General features: G+C 37.7%; 1 protein-coding gene and 1 long non-coding RNA gene across 3 annotated transcripts in view; one reads left to right on the plus strand and one right to left on the minus strand.

Annotated features, from left to right (window-relative positions):
- Nucleotides 1–7,599: 7,599 nt before the first annotated feature.
- The window catches only part of LOC139958812 (uncharacterized), a 34,897-nt gene continuing 18,542 nt past the window's right edge, over nucleotides 7,600–23,954 (plus strand). Inside the window, exons 1-13 of one of the 2 annotated variants that reach the window (XM_071956164.1) lie at nucleotides 7,600–7,842; nucleotides 9,039–9,386; nucleotides 10,088–10,348; nucleotides 15,375–15,509; nucleotides 16,095–16,244; nucleotides 16,661–16,795; nucleotides 17,644–17,799; nucleotides 17,962–18,102; nucleotides 18,658–18,951; nucleotides 20,306–20,614; nucleotides 21,663–21,733; nucleotides 22,105–22,351; nucleotides 23,371–23,458. In XM_071956164.1, the coding sequence (XP_071812265.1) occupies nucleotides 7,737–7,842; nucleotides 9,039–9,386; nucleotides 10,088–10,348; nucleotides 15,375–15,509; nucleotides 16,095–16,244; nucleotides 16,661–16,795; nucleotides 17,644–17,799; nucleotides 17,962–18,102; nucleotides 18,658–18,951; nucleotides 20,306–20,614; nucleotides 21,663–21,733; nucleotides 22,105–22,351; nucleotides 23,371–23,458 (2,441 nt within the window). In that variant the 5' untranslated portion in view covers nucleotides 7,600–7,736. The remainder of the gene's footprint in view (nucleotides 7,843–9,038; nucleotides 9,387–10,087; nucleotides 10,349–15,374; nucleotides 15,510–16,094; nucleotides 16,245–16,660; nucleotides 16,796–17,643; nucleotides 17,800–17,961; nucleotides 18,103–18,657; nucleotides 18,952–20,305; nucleotides 20,615–21,662; nucleotides 21,734–22,104; nucleotides 22,352–23,370; nucleotides 23,459–23,954) is intronic. The other variant, XM_071956165.1, reaches the window with a different exon arrangement.
- LOC139958814 (uncharacterized) lies at nucleotides 10,377–14,579 on the minus strand. Its single transcript, XR_011789886.1, has 3 exons — nucleotides 13,806–14,579; nucleotides 12,978–13,133; nucleotides 10,377–12,706 (listed from the first exon to the last, which is right to left on the minus strand). It is a non-coding gene; the product is annotated as an uncharacterized lncRNA (long non-coding RNA).

The raw sequence follows: 23,954 nt of genomic DNA on the forward strand, positions 1-23,954 counted from the left end.
CCAGGGATCTGGAGCTCTAATGGATTCGGTTGTCTGAATGAGTAACGACTGTAGTCCATCGAGTATCGTTGACCGCATTTGCTCAGATTTTTTTTTTTGGGGGGGGGGGGGGGGCTGCGCTGTATCATTTAACATACCGTCCTAATTTTTCACATCGACTTGAACGTTAACTTGCTCAAGTTCACAATGGTTGTATGCGTGGCTCTACGTACACCCATAGCCATGTATTTACAGCTCGGCGTACATCCTTTAAATAGCGCCCTCCCATCTGCCGTACGTTCTGAGAATGGTCCAATGATTGAGTCAGCGTGCACTCGTACAGATTCCGTTATATCGTTGTACTAAAATTCATGTGTTTATAATTTCATTCATTCGACATATTGGGGGGGGGGGGGGTTGCAATTTATAGAGTTATAGATGACAATAATGACGTCACGTCATGTAAAACCAAGTGTCACACTGTATCTGGACGGGTGACTTCGCGCAATGTGAACAATGTCATATAGGACATGTATATATAGTTCATGTATGTATGTACCTCGTACTTCATTGGAAGGGGGCAGGGGGGGGGTGAGGCGGGACGGTATAATAAACGATTTTTGTATGGCTGAATAACGGACTGCAGTGTTCACTGTAAGACATTTTTGTTCCTCTTTTTCGAGATCATATATTGAATCTATCGTATAATGAATAGGTTGGGCGAAAGTTCAGGCTCGAATTCGCGTCTCAGATTTAAAAAGCTGCAATCGATTTTCATCTTTACTGAGACCAGTTCCTCATCGCAATTACTCTAGAATGTCTAGGCATTTTCTGACAGAATGATATCTATTATAATGTAATTAAATCCATTTTTTTTATTCCTTTTTATTTATTTGTTTTGACTATATCAATTACTGACAAGTTACTGAACGTGAATCTTCGTGACCTGCATGGGCTCAAAACTCACTTTGATTCCATATAATTATATTCGGCAGATCAGAACAAACATCTGGGATTCGGAAAGGAACTCGAGCTTGGTCTCGACCACATCTAATATGAAATGGTTAACGACTTTATTAAGCAAACGTATACCTTACGTAGATCTTATAATATCTTCCGATTTCTAATATCTGTGCTGACCTTTGGCCTAATGGACAATGATATGGGTGTTCCGCCAGGGATCCCGTTAAACTTTTATTTTCCACAGAACTTATCTTAAGGCGCATTTTCACGACACGATTTTCCTCACGATTTGTCGTGCACGACAGTCGTGCACCACAAAATGGACTTTTCGCAGAAACTGAATCGTGAGCAACTTGACGCGCAAAGTAGAGCATATTACAAGACGCCCGGAATCGCAGCGTGTGAACGAGTTGTCTTGAGTCGCGCACGATTTATCACGCACAGTTAGAAAGTTGTTCGATTTGAACCACTTGTCATTTACGCGACACGACAGTCGTATGCGATAAATACGTGCGTTTGACGCTATATGGTTGAGGGTATGAGATACAGGGGCCAGAAGCAAGGTATCTTGCGGGATATCCGTATAAAATATTGCAATTTAACCAACTAACTAAAAAAAATACCGAGGAGAGAGAGGATATAATACATCTTCATTGTGTATGTCCTAATGAGCAATTGTAACTGATATTGCGTAATATATAGCATTAAATCATGTTATCTTTTTAACCCAATCAGCATGGGCGGGATTACGGGGGGGGGGGGCAAGAGGGGGCATTTACCCCCCACTTTTCCCCAGACCTTAGTGCACCTTTTTGTCGTTTTTGCAGACAAATGTGCACAACCCTAATCGAAATTATTCCCCCACAACAGCTCTATCAAATAGGCCTATTTTTTCGAATCTTAAGTCGAATTTGTGTTTAACATCGTAACATGTAGCATGCATAATAACTGGAGCTGGAGCTAGCACATGGTTCGCAGCACAGGTTACGAATCCTGGAGCTAACACACTATAGCGATTCAATTCTGCATGTGATGAATCCTCGGCATGTGCTACAGTGCTAGCTTCAGGAATTGATTTTCAACGTTGCTGCTCTACTGAATGCGTTGAATAACTAAATCCAGAGAAACGATTTACGAAAGCCAGATTTGCATATTGGGTATATCAATAATTAAATTCAATACACTGACACATGACACCCCCCCCCCCCCACCCCCGTGTCATTCAACAACATGCAATGGCAATGCCGATGTAATTTCTTTACTGCTCGAAATCCTGGAATGATGCATGCAAATCGAATAATGTAAATTACAAATTGGCACTAACACAGTAACACATTAAATCCATTGTTACAGTACACAGCACTCGGCAGTTTCGGTAGGGCCGATAAAATAATGTGTAGCTTTGAGTTCCGTTTTCGGATCTATTCTCGATGATGAATGAAACACTTACGTTTGGTTTTGCATAAAAGGTAATTTCTTGCACACGATTTCTTTCCTGAAAAACTGCCAGGTAAAAATTTCATTTTCGCAACCTCAGCCAGTATATGAAATGACCCGTAAATATTGCTCCATGTTGCACCTAGTCGCATTGTAAAATCCAAAAAGTCACCCCACCTCGACTTCAGTGGCGACGGAACCGGTGGACTTGAGGGGCTTATCCCCCATGAAAAAAGTGGGGGGGCTAAAGGTATGTTCAGCCCCCAATATTTGCCAAGTGATCCAAGAAGTGGGGACTGCGGGGAGAATTTCGAAGTGGGTGTGAACATATTCTTGATCGGTCCAATGCACAATATACTAATAATTTTAGGGGGAAAGAACTGTCTAGATGCGATTTATTGTTACCAGAGGTGTCATTTTTGCTGATCTAGGATTTCCTTTTTGCTTAAATTTCGACGTGCCACGCCAACTGATTGTAGTGCACCGCCTAAATAGTGACGTATAAGCTTCAGTTGTACATCACCATATAAGTTCTTCTATCCGTCCTCCCTAAATTTACACACGTTCATTAATTGTTTAGATGCAATTTAAAGCCTATATGGGTGTTAAGTTTACCGATGTAAGGGTACCTTTCATCGAAAATTTCGACGCTCCTTGCCAACCGATGATGGCGCTCCTCTTAGATAGTGACGTATAACAAAAGTTATACATCACCATGTTCTACTATCAATCCTCTTCAAATTTTTAAACGATAATTAACTATCTAGATACAATTGCAGACATGAGACCATATTTCAAGGATGGGTACATGCAACTTAGAGCACTCGGGAAGTGCCGTTTCCGGCCATGTGGAGGGTTTGTACAGCCCAAAAATTTCTTGTACGCTCCGCGCCAACCCATGGTTGCGCTCCGCTTAGATAGTCTTGCTGGCAGGTTTGCCCCCCCACTTTTACAACCCAAATCCCGCCCCTGCCAATCAGCATCCAATATTTCACTTTCTGCTACAGGTAATAGGTACTTTGCTTACTCTTATTACTCTTATTCTTTTACTACTTTTAGAGACAACGTATCCACAAGGTTTCACACTGAAAATTCTGGTGACCTCAAATTAGATTTGACCTCCGAAAAAAAGGTTTCTTATACTTAATAAGGTGGATCCACATACAAAGTTTGAATTTATTTTAGACAACCATGTACTTTTGAAATTATTGCCTTCAAAGAGGTCACATACACAGCCTCATGCATGAACACAAGGAATAAAAAAAGGAGAAAAAGAAGTTAAAGTTTTTCAAAGCAATATAATTGAGATCATCAGTCACAATGACAAAGTGTTCAGTCGGAGAGAGAAATATAGAGAAGTGGAGACAGACAGATTTTTTAATACAGACTGTTTTGATTTGCTCACTGTCAAAATTAATGATGAAGCTGATCATACTATTTCATGAACATTATTTATTATACAACACCTAATTATATTCCGGCCATTTGATTGGTCAATTGCTCGTCGATTGCATGCAAAATCCGCTCTATTGCACTCTATGAAATAGAACCATGTGTTATACTTTTTTGATAGCACTTTTTTCAATGGTAAGAGAGCAGAGAAACCTGTCTGTTCAAAACAATCTGTTGCATGAGTACATTTTACATCCAATTATATCCAAATTTGAAGGTGTTGTATAAAACAAATAATGAATGGTTTCCATTCGTGCAATAGTGCAAATATTTCATTCAACTCGGCTGCGCCTCGTTGAATGGAACATTCCATCTTTCAACTCATGAAATATGTGCACTATTGCACTCATAACCATTTATTATTTGTATAATATTACACTGTCCTGTCCAAGGGCGTAGGAACCGGGGGGGCTGGGGGGGGGGGGGGGCGCCAGCCCCCCCAGTGAAAAATGTGGAGGGGCGGAAGTATCATTCCGCCCCCCCGCTTCGCAGGTCAGAAAACCCCTTTTTCATTTCCAAATGAGAAAAAAAAATCTCATTTGGAGCACCAAATTGCATCTAAGGCCTGGTGAAAATACAAAATTAAGTTTACAAAATGGAGTGGGTGGGTTGAAGTGTGCTATATTGCACCAAATTGCATCTGAGGCTACCTGGAAATGCAAAAAATTCCAAAGGGGAGGGGGACACCCCCTCCCCTTAGACCCCTCCCCCAGGCCGGCCATCAGTCTTCAGCCCCCCCACTCAAAAGTACCTTCCTACGCCACTGGTCCTGTCAATAGTTTGACTAAAATGAAGTCAACTTACTTTCGTGACGATGTTAATAACGGTCAATAATGCTCTAAGTGTTAACGGTCACTCAGTCATTTGACTTTCTGGTTCAATCTTTTCATTCACTTATAGAGGATCAGAAGAATGCTGCCATTCATCTTCTCCCTATTTTTCTCTCTGGATGAAGAAATGATAACGGAGGCAGAGTGACCAGTGTAGAGGCATGCTCGGCTTTTGTTGATTTTCAGTTCGTAAGCTGTTTTATACTTTTAGAGTGGCAGGATGGGTTGAAAGCCAAGCTACTCCCTCACCAGTAGGCTATGGTAGATTGATCACAATTAAATGTTGCATAGAATAAGATTCTTGGAAACAATAGACCAAATTTTTGTTTTCCAAATTAACTTCCTTAAGGCATAAACTATACACTACAAGGAATTCCTGGAAGCAATCTCGCCACAGCTGATAGTCTTTCTCAAGTTGTGAGGGCACGTTAATATTTTCAAAATTAACTTGAAGTTCACTTGAAGTAATATACCAAGCTGCTATCAGTATTTATGGGTATTATTGCCAAGTATTTGCAAGAGTGTAAATTGAAACTGATTGCTTCCAATTAAAGTTTCTGAATTTCTCCATGGCCAAATTGCTGCATTGGCTTTTCAGTGCATATGTCCAATGTTATAGGATGGAATATTGATGTACCACTTCATATTAACCAAATATGAATATATTGCTTTTAAGTTTTCTTTGATGATATTGAATAAACTTCCACAAATGACATACTGGTATACAGAACCTGTCTGTACAGAGGAAGGTTGTGCTTCCCTGGACATTGCACATAACCTGATATGTTTAATCACCAATGTAACTCCCAACAAAACATAAACTTCCAGTGTACTGCATGTAAGAGGAATGTAAGTTGTTTTTAGTTGTGTCTGGTTGAAGGGGATAAATGGGGGGGGGGGGGGGGCGGGTGTCTTCATCAATGAACAACTGTGGGATTTTAGGGGCAGGTTGTCTCCATACAGCTACATTGGCTAACATACTATCTAACTATATTTCCTTTTTTACTGTAGGAGAACATCAGTTTGGAACATTACCTGACCGACATAAACATTCATATTGCACAGCCGTATGTTCTTGTCATAGTAGGTAGGCTACATGGATCTCTCCACAACAAGTTTGCGTGATATTGGTGTGCCCCTCCCCTCATGTAGTTATATTTCCATATATGGTATTCCTAATTAAAATGATGTTCCTAAGTTAGGGAATTCCTCTTAATTGTGCATTTTCAGCTTTAATACTTTTAAGAACAGCATCTTCAAAAGAATCTCTTACAATGCTGTATATCGAATATCTGGATGAATATATTTTCACTTGGCTGATTCTAAATAAATGTCCGATATCAGCAAACACAAGCACAGTTGTTTTCTGATATCTTTATTTCTCAAAGTGTTAAGTATCAGATTTGCGACTTTTCAAAAGAAAACAAGCTGTGCAATAAATACTATACTTAAAATTAAAATCGTTTACATCTATGATGTGTAAATGATCGTTACCCGTACATAGGTATGATTTACACTTTATTTTAGGTAGGAGAAATACTTCAATCAGAAGTAACTTACATTATACAAGAAGTTGTGTAGTGATCACTACACAAGATTAATTTAATTTCCTATCCCCAACTACTTGTAAACGTTTTCTTACCTGTGGTTAGATCAAGTTTACTTAGAAGTTCTGGGGTTCTTATATGTTACTTTGTGGTTAAGTCATATTTTACTTAACCTGTATATTTTGTTTTGTGAGTGTGTACAACATACTTGAAATTAGTTAAACAGTGAAAAGCAGTGGGATGTGACAAACAATAAATTCACAGTAACACAGGCTGTCCTGAAATGACCATTGACCTCAACAACAGGCTTCTTGTACTAGCTGTTATATATACATCAACATACTAAATATGACATCTGCCCTAGATGAAATATTGTATAAAACATGGTTTTCACAATTTGACCCTCGGTAAACTCAAACGACCATTGACCTCCGCCTAAAAACATTTGGCCTTTTGTACTCAATGTGGTACAATCACACACCAAATATCCGATCTGTCCAAGCTTCCATTGCGGTATTATTTTAGTGTGGAGAGACAGGTAAGAGGGGAGTGAAGTGATGTTTGGCGTTTGTTGACTTCAAATGACATTTGACCTCCACCAAATTCAATAATAGGCTTCTTAAATTTAATATGTATATCTTCAACCAAATATGAGTTCTGTCCAAGGTTTCCTTCTTGCAATATCATGTTTACAAGGCTTTCAAAATTGTACCTGTTTTCCCCAAATGATCTTTGACATCCACCAAAACCAAAAGGCTCCTTTTACTTATGTTTTACACCTTCAACCAAGTATAAATTCTGTCCAAGCTTCCAATATTGAGATATCATATTTTACGAGGTATGCACAGTTTGACCTCTGGTGACCCTAAATGATCACCACATAAAACAATAGGCTTCTTGCACTCAAAAGTATAGGTATGTGGTTTAAAAATTGCAAAAGTTGGGGGTCATTTGATATTCCGTCCCCCTATCTCAAAAGTGAGGGGGGGGGAACAAGTCCCTGTGCCCACAGGATTGACGCCTATACGCTGGGGTAGTTGAAGTGGCCCACCTAGGTGATTTGGGGTCCTTCTCCAGAAAAAGGAAAAGCTTAGACATTAAATGATGCATTCTGAGGCATATGTAGACTACAAATGGTGTAAATATAATGAGCTTTTCCAGGCCCTGTTCTAAAACAGTCACCCTACTGACTATGGCTTGAGGATTTGCGCACGCAACTGCCACGTGTGAAAGGTGGACCTGAGTCGTGACTCGAGTACTTTGACCCTGACACCACCAGTAGGCTATACTGTTAATAAAGGAACTATATATATATGTTCAGCGATGTGTAACACTATTTTCAAATGCTGCACCTATAGGGTGATTCATAAAATTCCTTGTTAACAGAAGTACTATTAACAGTGCTAATATTTCGCCCTGGCACTTCACATACTGCGTATCATTATAGTTAGGATCAAGCGCCGTTGTTGCAAATTCTGCACATTTTTATTAACACGCAGTTTAGTTTTAGTGGAGGATTCAATTAATTATGATTCGTGTGAAACTTATCAAAGCTTATTTTCTCTGCCTTGCTCTATCTTTCAATTTGATATTTGAGCAGTCATCCGGAATATCCAGTTCATGTAGCAGAAAAGGTAAGCTGCACACACACACATATATATATATATATTTATGTATACATATATATGTGTGTATATATATATATATATATATACATATATATATATATATATATATATATATATATATATATATATATATATACAGTGGATCATGGGGCACAGTAAATCACTTTAAATAATATACGAGAAATTGAATATTAATTGTTTGTAGTGCCATCTATTTTACATTCATATCAAAGCCTATAACTCACAGAAAAATTACCACAGTGGCTGCAGTACCAGAAATATTGGGAAGCATTTATTGTTTTTTATTGTCCAATGTTAATTTTTGCGGCTCATCGTCCAAGCCTGTCATAGCACAAGTTGAACTGGAGGAAGTTAGTTATACCATCATTTGATGGAGTATTTCGGTAGCAAACATGCATGAGACAATGTGTTAGGCCAGGGTTTAGCCTAGTTTTACAGTTTGATAGCAATGAATGTGCAAAACCATGGTAGGGCACATTCCATCGGGGCACAGTGGATCACCGAGACCAGTGATTCACCGTTTCCCTGTTCATCTTTATTAGTATATTAGTATTCATACCTGCGTTTTAGTGTGCTTATAACTCTTGCTGCTATTAAATCACCTTGAGCTCTCTTATTTCCTTGTCGATCTTTTGATTATATGCGAATCAGTTGAGGAAAATATCAAACATGTCATATATTTGAAAATTAGGCTATGGTTTCACAATTTTGATGTTATGCCATATACATAGTTGATTTTTAGTGTGAGAAAATACTATTTTCTTGTTGCCAGCTTTTAAATAATCTTGAGCTCTTTACAATTTTCAGTGTTTGTATTCAACAACAAAAGTTAGCTAAGTTGTTCTTTGTTTGCTTTTCTAATGATTCACTGTACTCCATGGGGTGATTCACTCTGCCCCGTGTATGAGCACAGTGGGTCAATATTTGAAATGTCTGAATTATTCAGTAATTATTTAATGCATTTCAAATATTAATGTGTGTGGTATTTTGTTATAGTAATAGACAATTGGCATTTTATCCATGTAAAAAATGTAATTATATATATAAAGGAAAGAAAGATAACTGACACCTCGACAAGCCGAACCACTGTGCCCAACCCCCCCCCCCCCTTCCCAACACCTCCACCTCCCAAGTTCCCCAAGTTAAATACAATTTTGTTCATTTTGTTTTCTTGATGGCAGATAAGATTAAGATGACTGTGATGTCATTTATGTCACAAGATTCGGCTTCTTTTATCAGCGAACCCCATCCACACTTTGAATGTTATCTTGGAGTACCAGACGGAGATGCGGCCGTGTCAGCAGTTAGAGGGTATGATACCCGGTCACTGAGAAAGGATGAAAATTTGCGTGACTATGAACCTTTAGTGGATGATATGTTGATTTCTGGTCTTCCTTCTTCGAACGTTACTGGTTTCAATGTTTCCTTGATTCCAGTCAAGAACAATACATTTGGTGTTTATAATTGTACAGCGGTGAAAGCTGACAGAGAGGATACAACTATTATGGTTATCTTTCTACATGCTGACCGTAAGTAACACTTTCTGATTAGGACACAAACACTAGTATTTTCCAGACTTTAAATTAAACGTATACAGAGGAGTCTTCATAAATAGAATACACCATTCTTTAATCCATGCCCCCACCCCTTCCCGATCACTCAAGTTCTCGCCAGACCTATACGTATTTACGCCAAAATTGTGTTGTGAAGTTGATGACAAATAGATTTATCACGTATCAGTTAATGTTCTTCATGTTCTTTATAAACAAATGTATATGAGTATAAAAATTAATCAACTAGAGAACTGCATGGCCAATTGAAGTTCCTTCTCGACGAATGCAAACTGCTAGAATTATTACAATGCTTACTAGATACTTGCTGTACGAAATCCATTTCAAAACTTATCTCATTTTAAACAAATGGATTTTCTGTATGTTGGGCTTCGATTCTATGGATTAAGTCGAGACTTTGGTAATGAATCGACATGAAAATATAGTGACTAGTTCGTTCTGCGGTTCTGCCCCTATGTTTACCACACAAGAAGAACACATCATAAGCTTAACCCTCCCGCTCTCATTTATGTCTTGTCGTCTTGTCGTCTCGTTTTATAGTTTGACCGTTATGCTTGCTATGAACATATATTTGATAAATAACTAAATACTCACGGTATCGTAAAATGAGTTAAAACCCGCAAAATGAAATGTGACTCAACATATTAAACACCCTGCAGCTTACGTCGTCCCCGTGGATGGGCAACATACCCAGACAGTGAATGATGGCGATCTAGGAGTAGTTCTTGATATGGAATGGTCGTTCACTGGGGTTGGTCCAAGATGGAGGGTCAATGAATCTAGTAGTATTGATACCAATGAAGACTATGACATCATAAGCAATAGAGGAGCTCGTGCCGAAGATAATGGTCTCTACGAGGGCCATCCGAGTTTGTACAGAAATGACGGACGTCACGTGCTACGCAGGCTGATTGTTCGTGGTAAGAACCAGTGACGTGTTCAGGATGATTTTAAAGGTGTGCGAGGGGGAGGCTACATACCCCCTACTGAATAAAGAAGGGGAACCTATACACCTAACTTATGAATGACCGTTCTGGTCCGGAGTAGGCCATCAGCTGAAGCTCAAAATGTGGCTGTAAAATCAGTTTCGTTCCAGCAACACCGGGTCTAGACTTTTAATGCATTTTTGGGTAGTTTAATGCATCACAAACATTATATCAAAAGTTCTCCAAAAAATTTCCTGCAGTATTTTTGTAACGCACCCTTGAAATTGGGTATGTTATGTAGACATTACGTGCTACGATGCTATGTATTAGGAACACATGTGCTAACGTTAGATTTGGTACAGTGGTGCATACATACCACCCTTTTCTTATATGTTTAATTACGACTGATATATATTTTTTTGTATAATAGTTGGGTCAGGGTTACAAGAATGGTGGAAGAGGATTCTGGTCTAAGGGTCAGTGAGGGTTGTTTTCAGGCATTACAAGTTGTGCCCTCTCCCCTCCATTTTCGCCAAAATGGTAAAAAATCACATTTTCAACTTTGAAATATGAAATACAAGTTTTGCACATTATAACTTAAGGGTTTTAATTATAAAAATGTACCACTTTTAATAAACTCAGATATAATGCTTTGTAATAAATCAAATATTTTTAGATTTTCCCCCTATGTTATGAATGCATTTCGTCTGTGCATGTATGCGTAAATATACACATATAATGAAATGTTCCTCTCCATAATTGTTACACTCCCCATCCAAACTGTTTTACACATGTGACCCCCTCCCCCTCTACTTTACATGTAGCTAAATCCCTAGTTACAGTGAGATGTGCCAATGCCCCAAGACCAGTGAGTTATTTCTTTTGTATAAATCAATATATAAGTTGGCACACTAAGACATCATGGCATATCGTAGATGTGAAATAAAGTTAGTCGGTATATATCCGTTACCTTAGTACTCTTTCTACAGTCTTCTGCAAAACTAGGTACTTTCTCCATGTTACGGAAACGACATGTTTATAATTCGTATTCCTGCAAAAAGTGTTTCCAAGGGAGTTAACGTATAAAAGAAAAGATCGACAAGGTTTCGAATGGTATTTTGAATAATAATAGTTCTATATTCTACAAATAATATGAATAATAAAGGTGAATGGTACAAATAAGTGAATAACGAAGACAGTTAACTTAAGCCCCAGATAGAAAGAAATAATGTATCTATTAAGACTGGGTCGATACACTCAATGGTGTAGTAGAGCTGGGCCTTTGCGATGATTCAAGATACAGGTTCTTCATCAAAAGGCGCGGCGAGGAATTAATAAGTGATTAAAAGTTCATCGAAGGACAGTTGTACTAGTTATAACAGGATCCACTTCAATTCACTACATGGAAGTCAGATATGGTATGGAAAAGGGAAAGTCCATTCCGTAGTAGAGGTGAAGATAATTAGATGAAATAAAAGTCACTAAAGACTTGAATATCCTTCAGTCAAAACTTGAACAGATGCACAAAACGTGTTAACAATATGAATAAAACAGGTAACGAAATGTTACGGCAAAACATTAAAGAACCGTGATATTGGAACAGGGTCAGGGGCGATGGTTCCCCAACAACAGTATATAAACCTCTGACTGGTTTCAGGACGCGGTATTTGCGTCATCGTCATCAGTAAATGTAGTTGTGAATATGCAAGAGGTAAAGCATGCCCATAACACCCTCCTCCCCCTCCCCTCTCAGCCAAAAAAGTGTGATTTGAAGAAAATGTGGATATTTATCATAAGGTGTCTGGTAGGTAGGGTAATCTACGTAAAACTACTAATAGCTAAAATGAATATATGAATAAGATGTTTTCTGGTTCCTTTAAACTCTGGGGAACAAAATAATGACAACATGACTTTGAAAAAGTTAACCCTCTTCACAAACTTCAAACTTGATTAAAATTTCAGACTAAGATATCAAGATTTAACACCATCACAGTTCATCCTCCAAATCATCTTCCCCTGCATCAACAATCTCAACATCTTCTTGGAAGTTGCTGCAATTTCTATATTTACATAGGTCTGTACACGGTAGTTGTGCATTCATTCAGGAACATCTTCCTTTAAGACATTTGCCGACTCTACAGCTACTGCTGACACACTGAAGCAAAACATCTGGGTCAGGTGGCTTCGTCATCCAAGTGATTATAAGGTCATCATTTTCAAGTTTCCATCCATGTCCCTCTGGTGAGAGTGCATCAATCCTTTGCTGCAATGCCCTACTGTGAATAGCAGCCTGGTTGGTGCAGCGCTTAACATGCTGGATCAGAGCATCTTTTGTTGGTGGTAAACTCTGCTCTGAGGAGGAGATGAACAGAACACCTTGTACCATGAAATTGGATATTTTTGAGTCTCACATTTTATGATGGGGTACCAATATAATTACAATTCAGCTAGAAATATGTTGCAAATTACTTTAATAATTTCAATGGAAAGATTAACCTGATATTGCATCTCAAAGCATTTAGAGAATTGTTTAATTTTCCTTGGGGGAGGACCCCAATATTCCAAAAGTCCTAGATCCACCCCTGAACACTCAATGAACCACACATTGAAGAGAGTACTTTACCTTTCAAGATCTGTATGTCTTCCTTGTCAAGAATTGTATCTAGTTTCTTCAACATAGAGAGTGGTACCTCACTTCAATGGCAACACGGTCTTTTCCTCTATTATTCATAAAATCTGGGCTCATCTTTTTTCCGCTCTGCTGCTTGTCGAAGCAATACTTTAATAAAATGAAACAAAAAAAGCAAATTGTTTTGCATTTTCTGTTGATCAAAATGTAAGTTTGAACAAATAAGAACTAAAACAATTTTATTTATATACCATGTGATCTGCTCATCTTCTATGGACAAACAAAGACACATTCAAATTTTGCAAACCAGTGTCATGCAAAAAAGAATTAAAACAGGCTTTTTGACAGTACAGTACATTATCTCTTAATGTTATGGTTTTAATTATACAATGGTAGATTATATCTGTTACTAATAATAAAGGAGGCAGATACTTGTTCATTTTGGTAAAGCTAGACAGGCTGACCATAAGACTTTGCAAACCTAACCTTATTGCACCTTTGTTACACTTATTTTTCTAACTAATATAATATCTCTATCATTCAAATAAAGGGCCACAGTAAGAAAACTATGAAGCCTGTATTTAACACTTAGGCTAGTGCCCCAGATGGAGAATTTGAAACAAATTTCCGTTCCTACCACCTTATAACAAAACAAATCAGATGACCATGCCACTAATTATATTATGTTCAGGCCCAACACTGTGCCCTTTGACTTGGATTCTATCCCTCAAGAGCTTCTGATCTTGCATTATGCAACTTCTCTTAACACTTCAACTATGCCACAGAAGTACAAGTAGAGTCGTGTAGTATGCTTAGGCTTACCTCCATCGAAAGTCTCTGCCTGCTGCAGCTTGTCCTGCACCCGTTTGCAACGCCGAGTAATGTATTGTTTCTTTTCCCACATATAATAAATTGAACAGGCAATACACCAGAGCTTCAGCTTGGTTTCCTCGATCTTTTCCGTCAATTCTTCGTTTAAAATCATATGGGGTCTCCTCTGGAACTGTCCGTTTTCTTGCAGCAATGTGCTTGCTATCAATGAACCGCCTGTAACACTTATCGTGGAACCCCATCATACTATGCTGTTGAACACACGCTTGATCGTAGTAGGCCATGGAGTAATCAGTAGTACGGCGATATCACTGTCTCCGCCGCTGAGATTAAGCCAATCTTTAGCGCAGGAAGTAACTTTAGTCCATCGTTTATTCGTCAGTGCATTGACTGCTTCAAATTTTACAGATTCAATGTGCACTTAGCACTGTAGATTTCCGTGTGTCGGAGACTGACTAGCGCCCGTGGGAGCCGCCATGTTTGTTGTTTTCTACAAAGATTGCACACAGAACTCATGGCTCATTGGACAATTCATATCACATGGTACAGATATCTCACTGGCGCACAACTTTTGAACGTAAAACGGCAGGTTTCTTAACATACGCAATAAAAAATATAGTTCGATCTTTCGAGCGGAATTGCAAAAAAACTGCAGGAAAGTACATTGAGAACTTTTGGATCATTAATCTTAGTTAATTTATGTATTCAATGCTGTAGAGAAATTTTAGACCCGCAGTTGCTGGAACGAAACAAGCGAATTTCGACCTTCAGCTGATGGTCTAGAGGGAGAAGTCTAATTATTCCCCAGAGACTGAATGTTTGCCCATGCCTGACGATCGAGTTAGCGAGGGGAAGGGAGAATCATCCCCTCTCCTCCATTTGGCGTACGTCACTGGCAACATTTATTGTCTAAGACTGATTGTGTATGCGTTTTGTCACCTATCAATTTATATTTAAGACCATGTAGGAAGCAGAGCGAGGCATCAGGGGTAAGGAAGCAATCTCCGGGAGGAAGGTTAGTGGGACATGACTTTGATTTGCGAGTACACCCCCAAATGAGCTCAAAACGTTCTGAGAAATTGAATCCTCTGTGCATGCTTTCTATACCACAATTTCCATTGCGATGAAGTATTGGAATAATGTATGTAACAAATTGGCCACTTGCAATTTATCAAAACAACGGGGAATTTTCATTACGAGAAAGAACACCTTTTACAAAAATGGTAAATATATACTTTTTTCAAAAACGAAAAGGAGCAGTTCTAATTTATGAAAAGTAATCTGTGGAATGAACCTTTTCGACCAAATATGATGATCATGAGGTCGGTTTCACAGTGCAGCCCTAAATGTTCATATTTCTTCATATAATTCTAATATCTCAGCCCAAATATGATGTCTTTCAATGATTCTTCTGTACAACATATATATATAGAATTTAGAAAGTGCTTTGCAGACATTTTAAGAAGCCTTTCACCGATGTGATTCTTTCATATATAAAGATATCACCCTTCCTTTTCTATATTTTCTCCCTAATATTGTTTCCCTCTATTGGTACAACAGATTGTAAGTCGGGTAAATGGGGTGCACCCGGCTGTACTGGTATCTGTGATAATTGCTACAATGGAGGAGTTTGCGATGACGAGACAGGGAAATGCATCTGTCCTCCTGGATTCATGGGGCCAAATTGCCTTTCAGGTTTGTACACAAGGGAGCTGGAATCGGGCGAGAGAGAGAGAGGTGGGTGGAGAGAGAAGGGGTGGGGGGGGGGGGGTTAACGGGTATCGATTCACTTCCAATAGTTTGTTTTAAAACTTTTAAAATCGTGCTTGAAATCGAATCTCTAAGAGGGGAAAAGAAATATCTAAACATGGCGCAGTTTCCGCAGTCTTCGCCTAATCTAGGCCTCTTTCTTCTTGGTAGCTCCCGTAGCCCTCCCACAAGTAACATTTTACCCCGTTCATATCAAGAATACCCTCCAACACTCCTGTTATCTATGACTCATCTAGGATTTACATTGAGTGAGGGCTTTGACTACACTGCATGCTCACTATGATCTCGATAACAAAAGAAAAGAGACAAAGAAATTCCTCTTTATGTGATATGTGATGTTGATTAGGTTACTTCTCTACATAATAATATCAAAGATGGCGGATATAGTATTCTAAATAGTCTAATAAGATTATTTTAATCTTCGTATGTCATATTGAAATTGATGATGAAATATGGGAAGAAATATTGAAAAAATACGAATTGCCTCTATACTCTTTTTTTCCTTTTTAGCATGTGGCCCAAATAAATTCGGTTATTCTTGTGAATTTGAATGTGTCAAAGGAGGATCAGATGATGGTTGCCAAGGGAGACAGTTTTGTCTCGTGGATCCATTTGGTTGCAGATGTAACACAGGATTCAAGAATCTCAGTTGTTCAGTTTGTAAGCTTGCTCGTATCGTTACGTTTAATTGATAATTGTATCTTACTAATGTCATATATGTATAGCAACATTCTGCAAAGTGGGGCGGGAAGAGGAAGAAATGGGAAGGGGAAGGAAGGGAAGGGAAGGGAAGGGAAGAGAAGGGTGGTGGAGGGTTTTTCTGTAACATGCGACAATTGCAGATTATATAGCATATGAACTATATAAACAATGAAATACTATTGTGTTTTTCAATGTCCTGAAGCTTTTAAAGATTGCATTATTTGTCACTAATGTAATATGTTTATGTTTTAACAGTCACGTCATTTGAGAGGAAACAATCTGAATTTTACAAACTTAACAAAGAAGTAATTAAAGTCAGTGGTAAGATAAATTGAGTGATTTCAAACGTAATATAACATTTTCTCACTTCTCAGCATGTGATCCAAATAAATATGGGGCTGGTTGTCTCCAAGATTGCCACTGTCAGAATGAAAGCAGCTGTGACCGATTTACGGGTGAATGTGATTCCAAAGGATGCTTGGCTGGATGGAATGGAAATAATTGTCAGAGTGAGTTCAACATTGACTGATTCACCAGTGCCACCTTCGCCAGTGGGGATTCGATATTCTGAATTCGCAAAAGGAGTGAAGCATCTACATTCATTTTTTGTTTGCTTAACTACCATATGCTAAAGGCACATCCGCGACATACTGTGTACACATTATCAAACATTCACACATATACCCAGGTTCATTTCGGAGCATGCGTATAATATATATTTCACTGTTCGTACTATGGATGTATTCCACGACATTGATGTACAGCAATCAGCTTGGTCGCTCATTCCAACAGAATACCAAGCAAGTAATGAGATCCATGATCAGTTTCACATATCTCATAATTAGTCAAAAGTTCATCTGTTTTCAAAGTTCTATGGAGAAAATGGAGATATAACATTGAAATACCGACATGTAAAGTTAACGTTTCTAGATGAAGTTCTAACTTTGGAAGGATTAAAAGTTTTGAGCTACAAAACGCTCGAAATTTCCATGACCCATCATGGTCACTGTATCATCTTTATGACTACACAACCACACACGCATTGTATGGGCATCGTAGGCCCACTGTAATCGATGGCGTTACAGACATCATGCATCAATCGTGCGATTCAATAACTTAGTTTTGATGTTTCGTTGTGCGATTCTGGCATTTTCACCGGAGAATGTTCCAAACAGTTTATATCTGCACTTCCGATGTATAATGTGATGTAATGGGAAGTATACCGAGATATGCAAATACATTACTTCCCTGTATTTCTATTGGTAAACCACATGCGTGCAATAAACACTATTATAAAGTTTTTTACTGTATAAGTAATGTCCACTTAATATTTAAACGCTAATAATTTATATCCTAGTTCCTGATGATTGTATGGATGGTTACTATGGAAGCCAGTGTACAAGTAAATGTCTGTGCTATATGGATGCTCCTTGTGATAAAACGACAGGAAGATGCCCAGACGACATGTGTTCTCCTGGTTCCGTACTCGATACAACGACCCAAACTTGCCAAAGTAAGTAAATTTTTGAGAAATGGTTATAACCATGATACAAAACAAGTATATACGGTAGTAATGGGTTCCTGAGCTATCATGACAAGTGTTATATCTAGTTTAGAACAATTCAACTTTTTTCAATCAAATTTTCGTTATATATATACTATCTGATTGTGTTAGGTTGTTCTGCTGGCCTTTTTGGAGATTCATGTACGAGAGAGTGTCACTGTGAGTCAGATGCTTGCGATAGTGTCACAGGAGAATGCGTTGGATGTTGCAAACGCCAGTGGCTTGATGGAACTAATTTGAGGTGCCAGGAAGGTTAGAAACTTGTTTTGCTTTTTTGAAGTCTGTCAAAATCACTTAACTAGCATCTCTGTCACGAAAAGGATATATATATATATATATATATATATATATATATATATATATATATATATATATATATATATATATATATATATATATATATATATATATATATATGTATATAAGATTGAAAAGAACTTGCCCACAGGTATTTCTCAAGAAACGTGATACCTTTTTGAAGTTATGACGAACCATCACGTCAAACAATTGTTACATTTCTAAGATTGAATATGCTAACGTTTTCCAACTAAAGTGAGAAAATCAGAGACGCCCGAAGTATGGGCTGGACCTAATATCACAACTATTGAAACATTTTGTATATAGAAAGTCAATGTTTTCATAGTAATGTAATAATTAACAATTAATTGTACATTATTAGATATTAGAGACAGTCAAATTAAACCCATTAGTGAAGACAGACGTGATGCTACCTACCATTTAGCAAAATTTGAAAATTAATTCAGCAAAACAAAATGGATCCATAACCAAATATGATTTGTATTACAGGAATACTCAATGTAACTGGTAACATAGTCAATCCCGGTGTAAAGTGGTCCTCTGTGACATGTTGGAGTCGTGAACTGACGGGGAACAGCACGAGATATCCGGTCAACCTCGTTAGATCTTTGGTATCACATGATGACTCCGGAGTAACTCTTAGTAATCGTTCCGACTCCCAGAGCGATGACTTCACTCTGAGAGGATGGAACTATACCATTGATAATCCGCAAGCTGGAGATCAGTTTTACTGCCGGATACCAATGTCTACAGCACAGCTTAATGCAACTTTGTCTTACTACGGTAAATAACACATAACTTAATGTTCACCGAAAGTTGTTACAGCTGCTTGGCGTTAGAAACATAATTTTTCTCTGAAGGGCAGTGGACTGCAGTTTCACATGTTATTCTTAGGAAGCGATCGTAGAAGCAATTACATAGGAATCTAATTACTTTAGTAGTGTCGTCTGCTCAGCTGCTGTATTGTTATTCACTGGACCCTGGATACAGTTAGCCTAGGTCCCTTTTCGGATGCGATATGACTAAAGTCTATTGCCAAAATTATATCACCACATCATTTTACTTCAAAGTGTATCCCTGACGAAAAAGATCCACATGCCAGAATAACATGGGAGGGTTGCTTTTTCACGGCATTTTCCAGGTACAACTATGACACTATCTGAGTGGAGCACTAAAATAATACAAGCAAGAACAATGTTTCTAATGTGCCTCTCATATACCGGAAATGACAGTTTCCAGACAATAAAAGTTGCACAAAACACTCCACTTTACTCGAGTCATTATAGAGGCGAAAACAAATTTTCACAGTTGGTTCTTAAGTCAGGATTATAGTACTTACCACTTTGGTCGCCATAACATGTCTCTGTTGTACAAAGTACACCTAATCTTTCGAAAAATTGGGTATATTCAAATTCAATTTCAAGTTGTATGCACAATGTACTATGTATGAAGACGTACAAATGATCTGGCTTTTTGCCGTACAACGCAAAGCGCCTTCACTTTCTTCAAGGCTTTACTGCTTAAACACACGGCGATACACTATGTCAGCATTCTTCCTAGTTCAATTTCTATGATTGTATGACACACTTATGTAATCTCCAATCCAGAATATTGCAGATAGAGTAGTGCATCATGAACTTGTTTACTATATGGCTAATGAATAATCACAACGTACAATCAATATATATATATATATATATATATATATATATATATATATATAATATATATATATATATATATACATATATATATCTAAGCCTTCCATCACTGAGTTTCGTTTCAAATCATCATACTGACTGGGTTTCTTAAATTTTTCATTAAATACACGTTAGTCTATAATTCGTAGCCATATAAGGCTGATTTACTTATTTTTCCCTATCTTACCTGCAGTCATAGCTGCCTGCACAGATATTCAATATTCGTGTCATCGGTTTGCAATGTAATGATATTAGCTATCCAATATTATAACGGATATCACCCAAATTGTCCAAGATTCCTTCCTGGTTGTTTTTTCTCCTGTTCAGGGCTTCGTAAGATATAGTTTTTATATAACTTGAAGCTCAATTTATCTTTGCCATGCATATCAGACCACTCCTGGCACTCGTACACTGTTTGAATTTACATTCTTCGCCAGAGCTTCTTGTTCTTAGCAATCCGCCAGAATTACTCGACGTAACCAGTACATCTATAGACATAAGGTGGGCAGCTTGGGAAGAAGAGATAGATGTTGGTGATCCTCCATTGGTGGGATATGTTGTACACATCAAGGAGGCGTCATCTACGCTGTGGACAAACAGATCTGTAATCATAAATAGTTTAGAATATCGGCTAATTCATCTAGAACATGATACAAACTATACAGTCAGTGTGTCAGCCGTCAGAGAAGGGGAGATGGGGGAGGGGCCGAGAGGTCCACCTATCACGGTCAAGACATTATGTCAAGGTAAGTCATAATTAATCTGATCAGTTTCAACCTGCAGTGTTATTTATTATAAATGAATTTTCTTAAACAATTAAAAGACTAAAAGCCAATGTATTGGCATCGACTATACGCGAGGCTATATATCAAAGAAAATACTTCTATGTCATTCTACGCAGAAAAGATTTGAAATCAAACTGGTATGTGACCTATCGGTGGTGAAAACAGAATGGTTGTAAATATAAATGCAAGGAGTGTATGGAGAAACTAATTAATAATATTAATATTGTGGATTTATATATGTGCAGACATATCCACCGATAACGGTGCTCAATCCGCATCACAATATTACCCTGGTCAACGATAACCAGTCAAACATAGAGGCAATCCCTCTACCGCGTGTTCAAACATAGAGACAATCCCTCCTCATGGCAGCAGCTAAACAGCGCCCAGTTGACAGATTATCTCACAGGTCCCCATTTTTACGCCTGGTTGAAGGGAGGCAATGGAGATAAAGTACCTAGCCTCATTTAAGACACAACGTAATGAAATGGCCGGGACTTGAAGCTTCAAGCCTTAGATCACAAGTCTACTGTGTTTACCACTTGACCACAACGCTCTCACTATATGATACAGATGATTGGTGATGATTACATCTGCCACGTACAGGCCTACCTTTGCATGAAATGGAGTACAGAATGATATAACATATAACAGAACATGGTTTAACTTCTAATACATCGATTGCAATCCCCTTTCATTTATCATTCCAATTTATATGTTCTTTTATAAATATATGGTAGCCTATATCGCTTAAAGTTTTGAATAAGCATGTTACCGAGCCACGTCAATGAGCCACGTCATATCCTTACTTGAAGTTCATCAAAATGTTCTCCATTTTTAATAACCGAGAAGAAAGTCCCAGTCAGAATGATCCCCAGTTTGTAATTGCCTAGAACTAACTTCGTCTCCCTGATCACATTTTATGATAGAGGTTAAACAAAATTCTTAAAGATGGGACCTGTTTTGAAGGTTCTCAGGTAATATTTGTTCACCACGATTTTTTTTTCAGTGCCAACAATTACTCCTACAAACATAACAGCAACGGTCACAGACATAAACCATCTAAATATAACATGGCAGGTAAGCTGCAGGCATTTTCTCCAAGTACTTTTTTTGAAGTGCTTAACGTAATTTGAGTTTTTGGAGCCTTTGATCAGCAATTTTACATTTCTTCTATCAGGCACATGTCATGTACAATTTGGTTTTAACCACATGTAAACAGCAACTTGGAAAATGTCAACCATATTTTATTTAAATATTATATATCAAAATTAATTAACTATTTGAGAAGTCAAATCGATGGATCAAATTATTTACCTATACAATACTGCAGAAATTAAGTGGCAAATGGCGAGCTAACAAAAAATATATAAAAATCAAATCAAAATGCTTGCATTAAGTTGTAAGAATAAAAATAACAGTGTCTGTACGACATATAAAAATTTCAACAGATTGATGACAACAACATTACATGCAGTACTGGTATACATAGTTATACCATCTATTACAAGATTGAAAACAGCGGGGAGGAACCAATACAGTTACGTGTCGTCCCTGCGAGTACCACTTGGACAATCATCACTGAAGGTCTAGTGCCTGGGCTTACTTACATCTTCCTGGTATCCTTGACAACAGACCTCGAAAGCTCACTTGGTGAAGCTTCAATGGCAGTAACTTTTCCAATGCCTCAGTCGTCAGGTAACTATAAGCATGTATAGGGCTTTTATATCTATAACGAAAGCTGATCTTATCTTACCAAAATGGCATTTTCTATAGGGCAATCACCATTACGGGGTCGGTTAGTAGATGTATTTCATATGTAAAAATGGTACAATTTACCATCATGTCAGTCTTCATAAGTTTTACGTGTGTCTTGGACCATAGAAACGTTTCGTGCAAACTGTTGTCTTTCTACCTTCAAAGTAGAAATGGTACGTATAGGACTGGAAATAATTCCACATAACTATTTGGCTTACAACAAGGTGTCTATAGAGAGCGCAACCACGTTCTTAGCCTGCAAAAAGACCTTGCGTATATGGAACACTGAGATCAGTGATATGGAAGTGTATTGCTGCCACACACACACAGCAAATAATGACAAGAGAAAGGTTTTTCCGTCATTTCGAAAAATCTTTTCGAATAATTACGAAACGTTTATTCTTAATATTTTAGAGTGGCGGTAATATGCTTCCGTATAGTGTTCCACTGACATTTCGAAAAGATTTCAGCAAAGTTTGACAAAGTTTTTATTTGTTGTTCTTGAAAGGGATACTTTGAATCGTCGCGTTTTGTTTGCTGTGTGACATAAGTATTAGAGTGTCTAGGAAAGGTTAAAATGACGTACATACATTGTTGCATATAACATCATTCTTAATGATACCTTAATTGTGTAATCATTGTTTCATAAAATGTCTGATCATAAATCTACTCCAGAGTTCTAAATGTGTGTTACGACATGAACTGAAGTCACCATTATCATCATGATTGAAGAAGATCCTGCTAGGATCGTAACATCAGGTCCACTTACTTTTACACATTATATAAAATCATAATCATAATAAATACCAATTAAAAATTGTACATTTTAGACGGTGAGCAAATTTCAAGTCATATTGAAACCATACTCGTACAAGAGTCCATATTCTGTACGCATGCGCACTTGGACTCATCGATTTGTCAACAAAAAACGTTTTCTTTGCTTTTTTCTTTAATTATAGGTAGAGACAGTCCTGTTGGTTTTATCATTATTCCCGTGATCATTGTTTTAATTCTCTTCGTATTCATCATTTCATTCATCATTTACAGGTAAGTGTAAAGTATTTCAATCACATTTGAATGCAGGTGGCATTGGAGTACTTGGAGTTTTCTATTTCCATATTTATATAGTTTATTGTATACTTTAATTGTTTATATATATGTCCTTCTTTATTGAACATAATATTTAGTAAGATATGCCGGCATGAAATGATCAGCAATAGTTATGTGAATAATACTAATCAATAAATTAATTTATCATCATATCTGCATAATAAGAAGTAGGCTACAAGAGTTTGACCTATAGTACATGTGGAGTATCCTGTTATCGGATCATCTCACGCAATGGTTTGAACTATATTGCAAGACCACCACCTTTACTTCTCCATCTTCGCGGAAATGGGGCATCATTGAACTAAATCATGAACTATAAGACAGCAGCATGGATTTATCTGGTTCGAAATCATTATAGACCTTTATCTTATCTTGATGATATCAGGTAAGCAATCGGTCTGGCATTTTGGCGGAAGTTAGACTTGGTTTCAGA

This window comes from Apostichopus japonicus, chromosome 18, assembly GCF_037975245.1.
Source record: "Apostichopus japonicus isolate 1M-3 chromosome 18, ASM3797524v1, whole genome shotgun sequence".
NCBI classification, from domain to species: Eukaryota; Metazoa; Echinodermata; class Holothuroidea; order Aspidochirotida; family Stichopodidae; genus Apostichopus; species Apostichopus japonicus.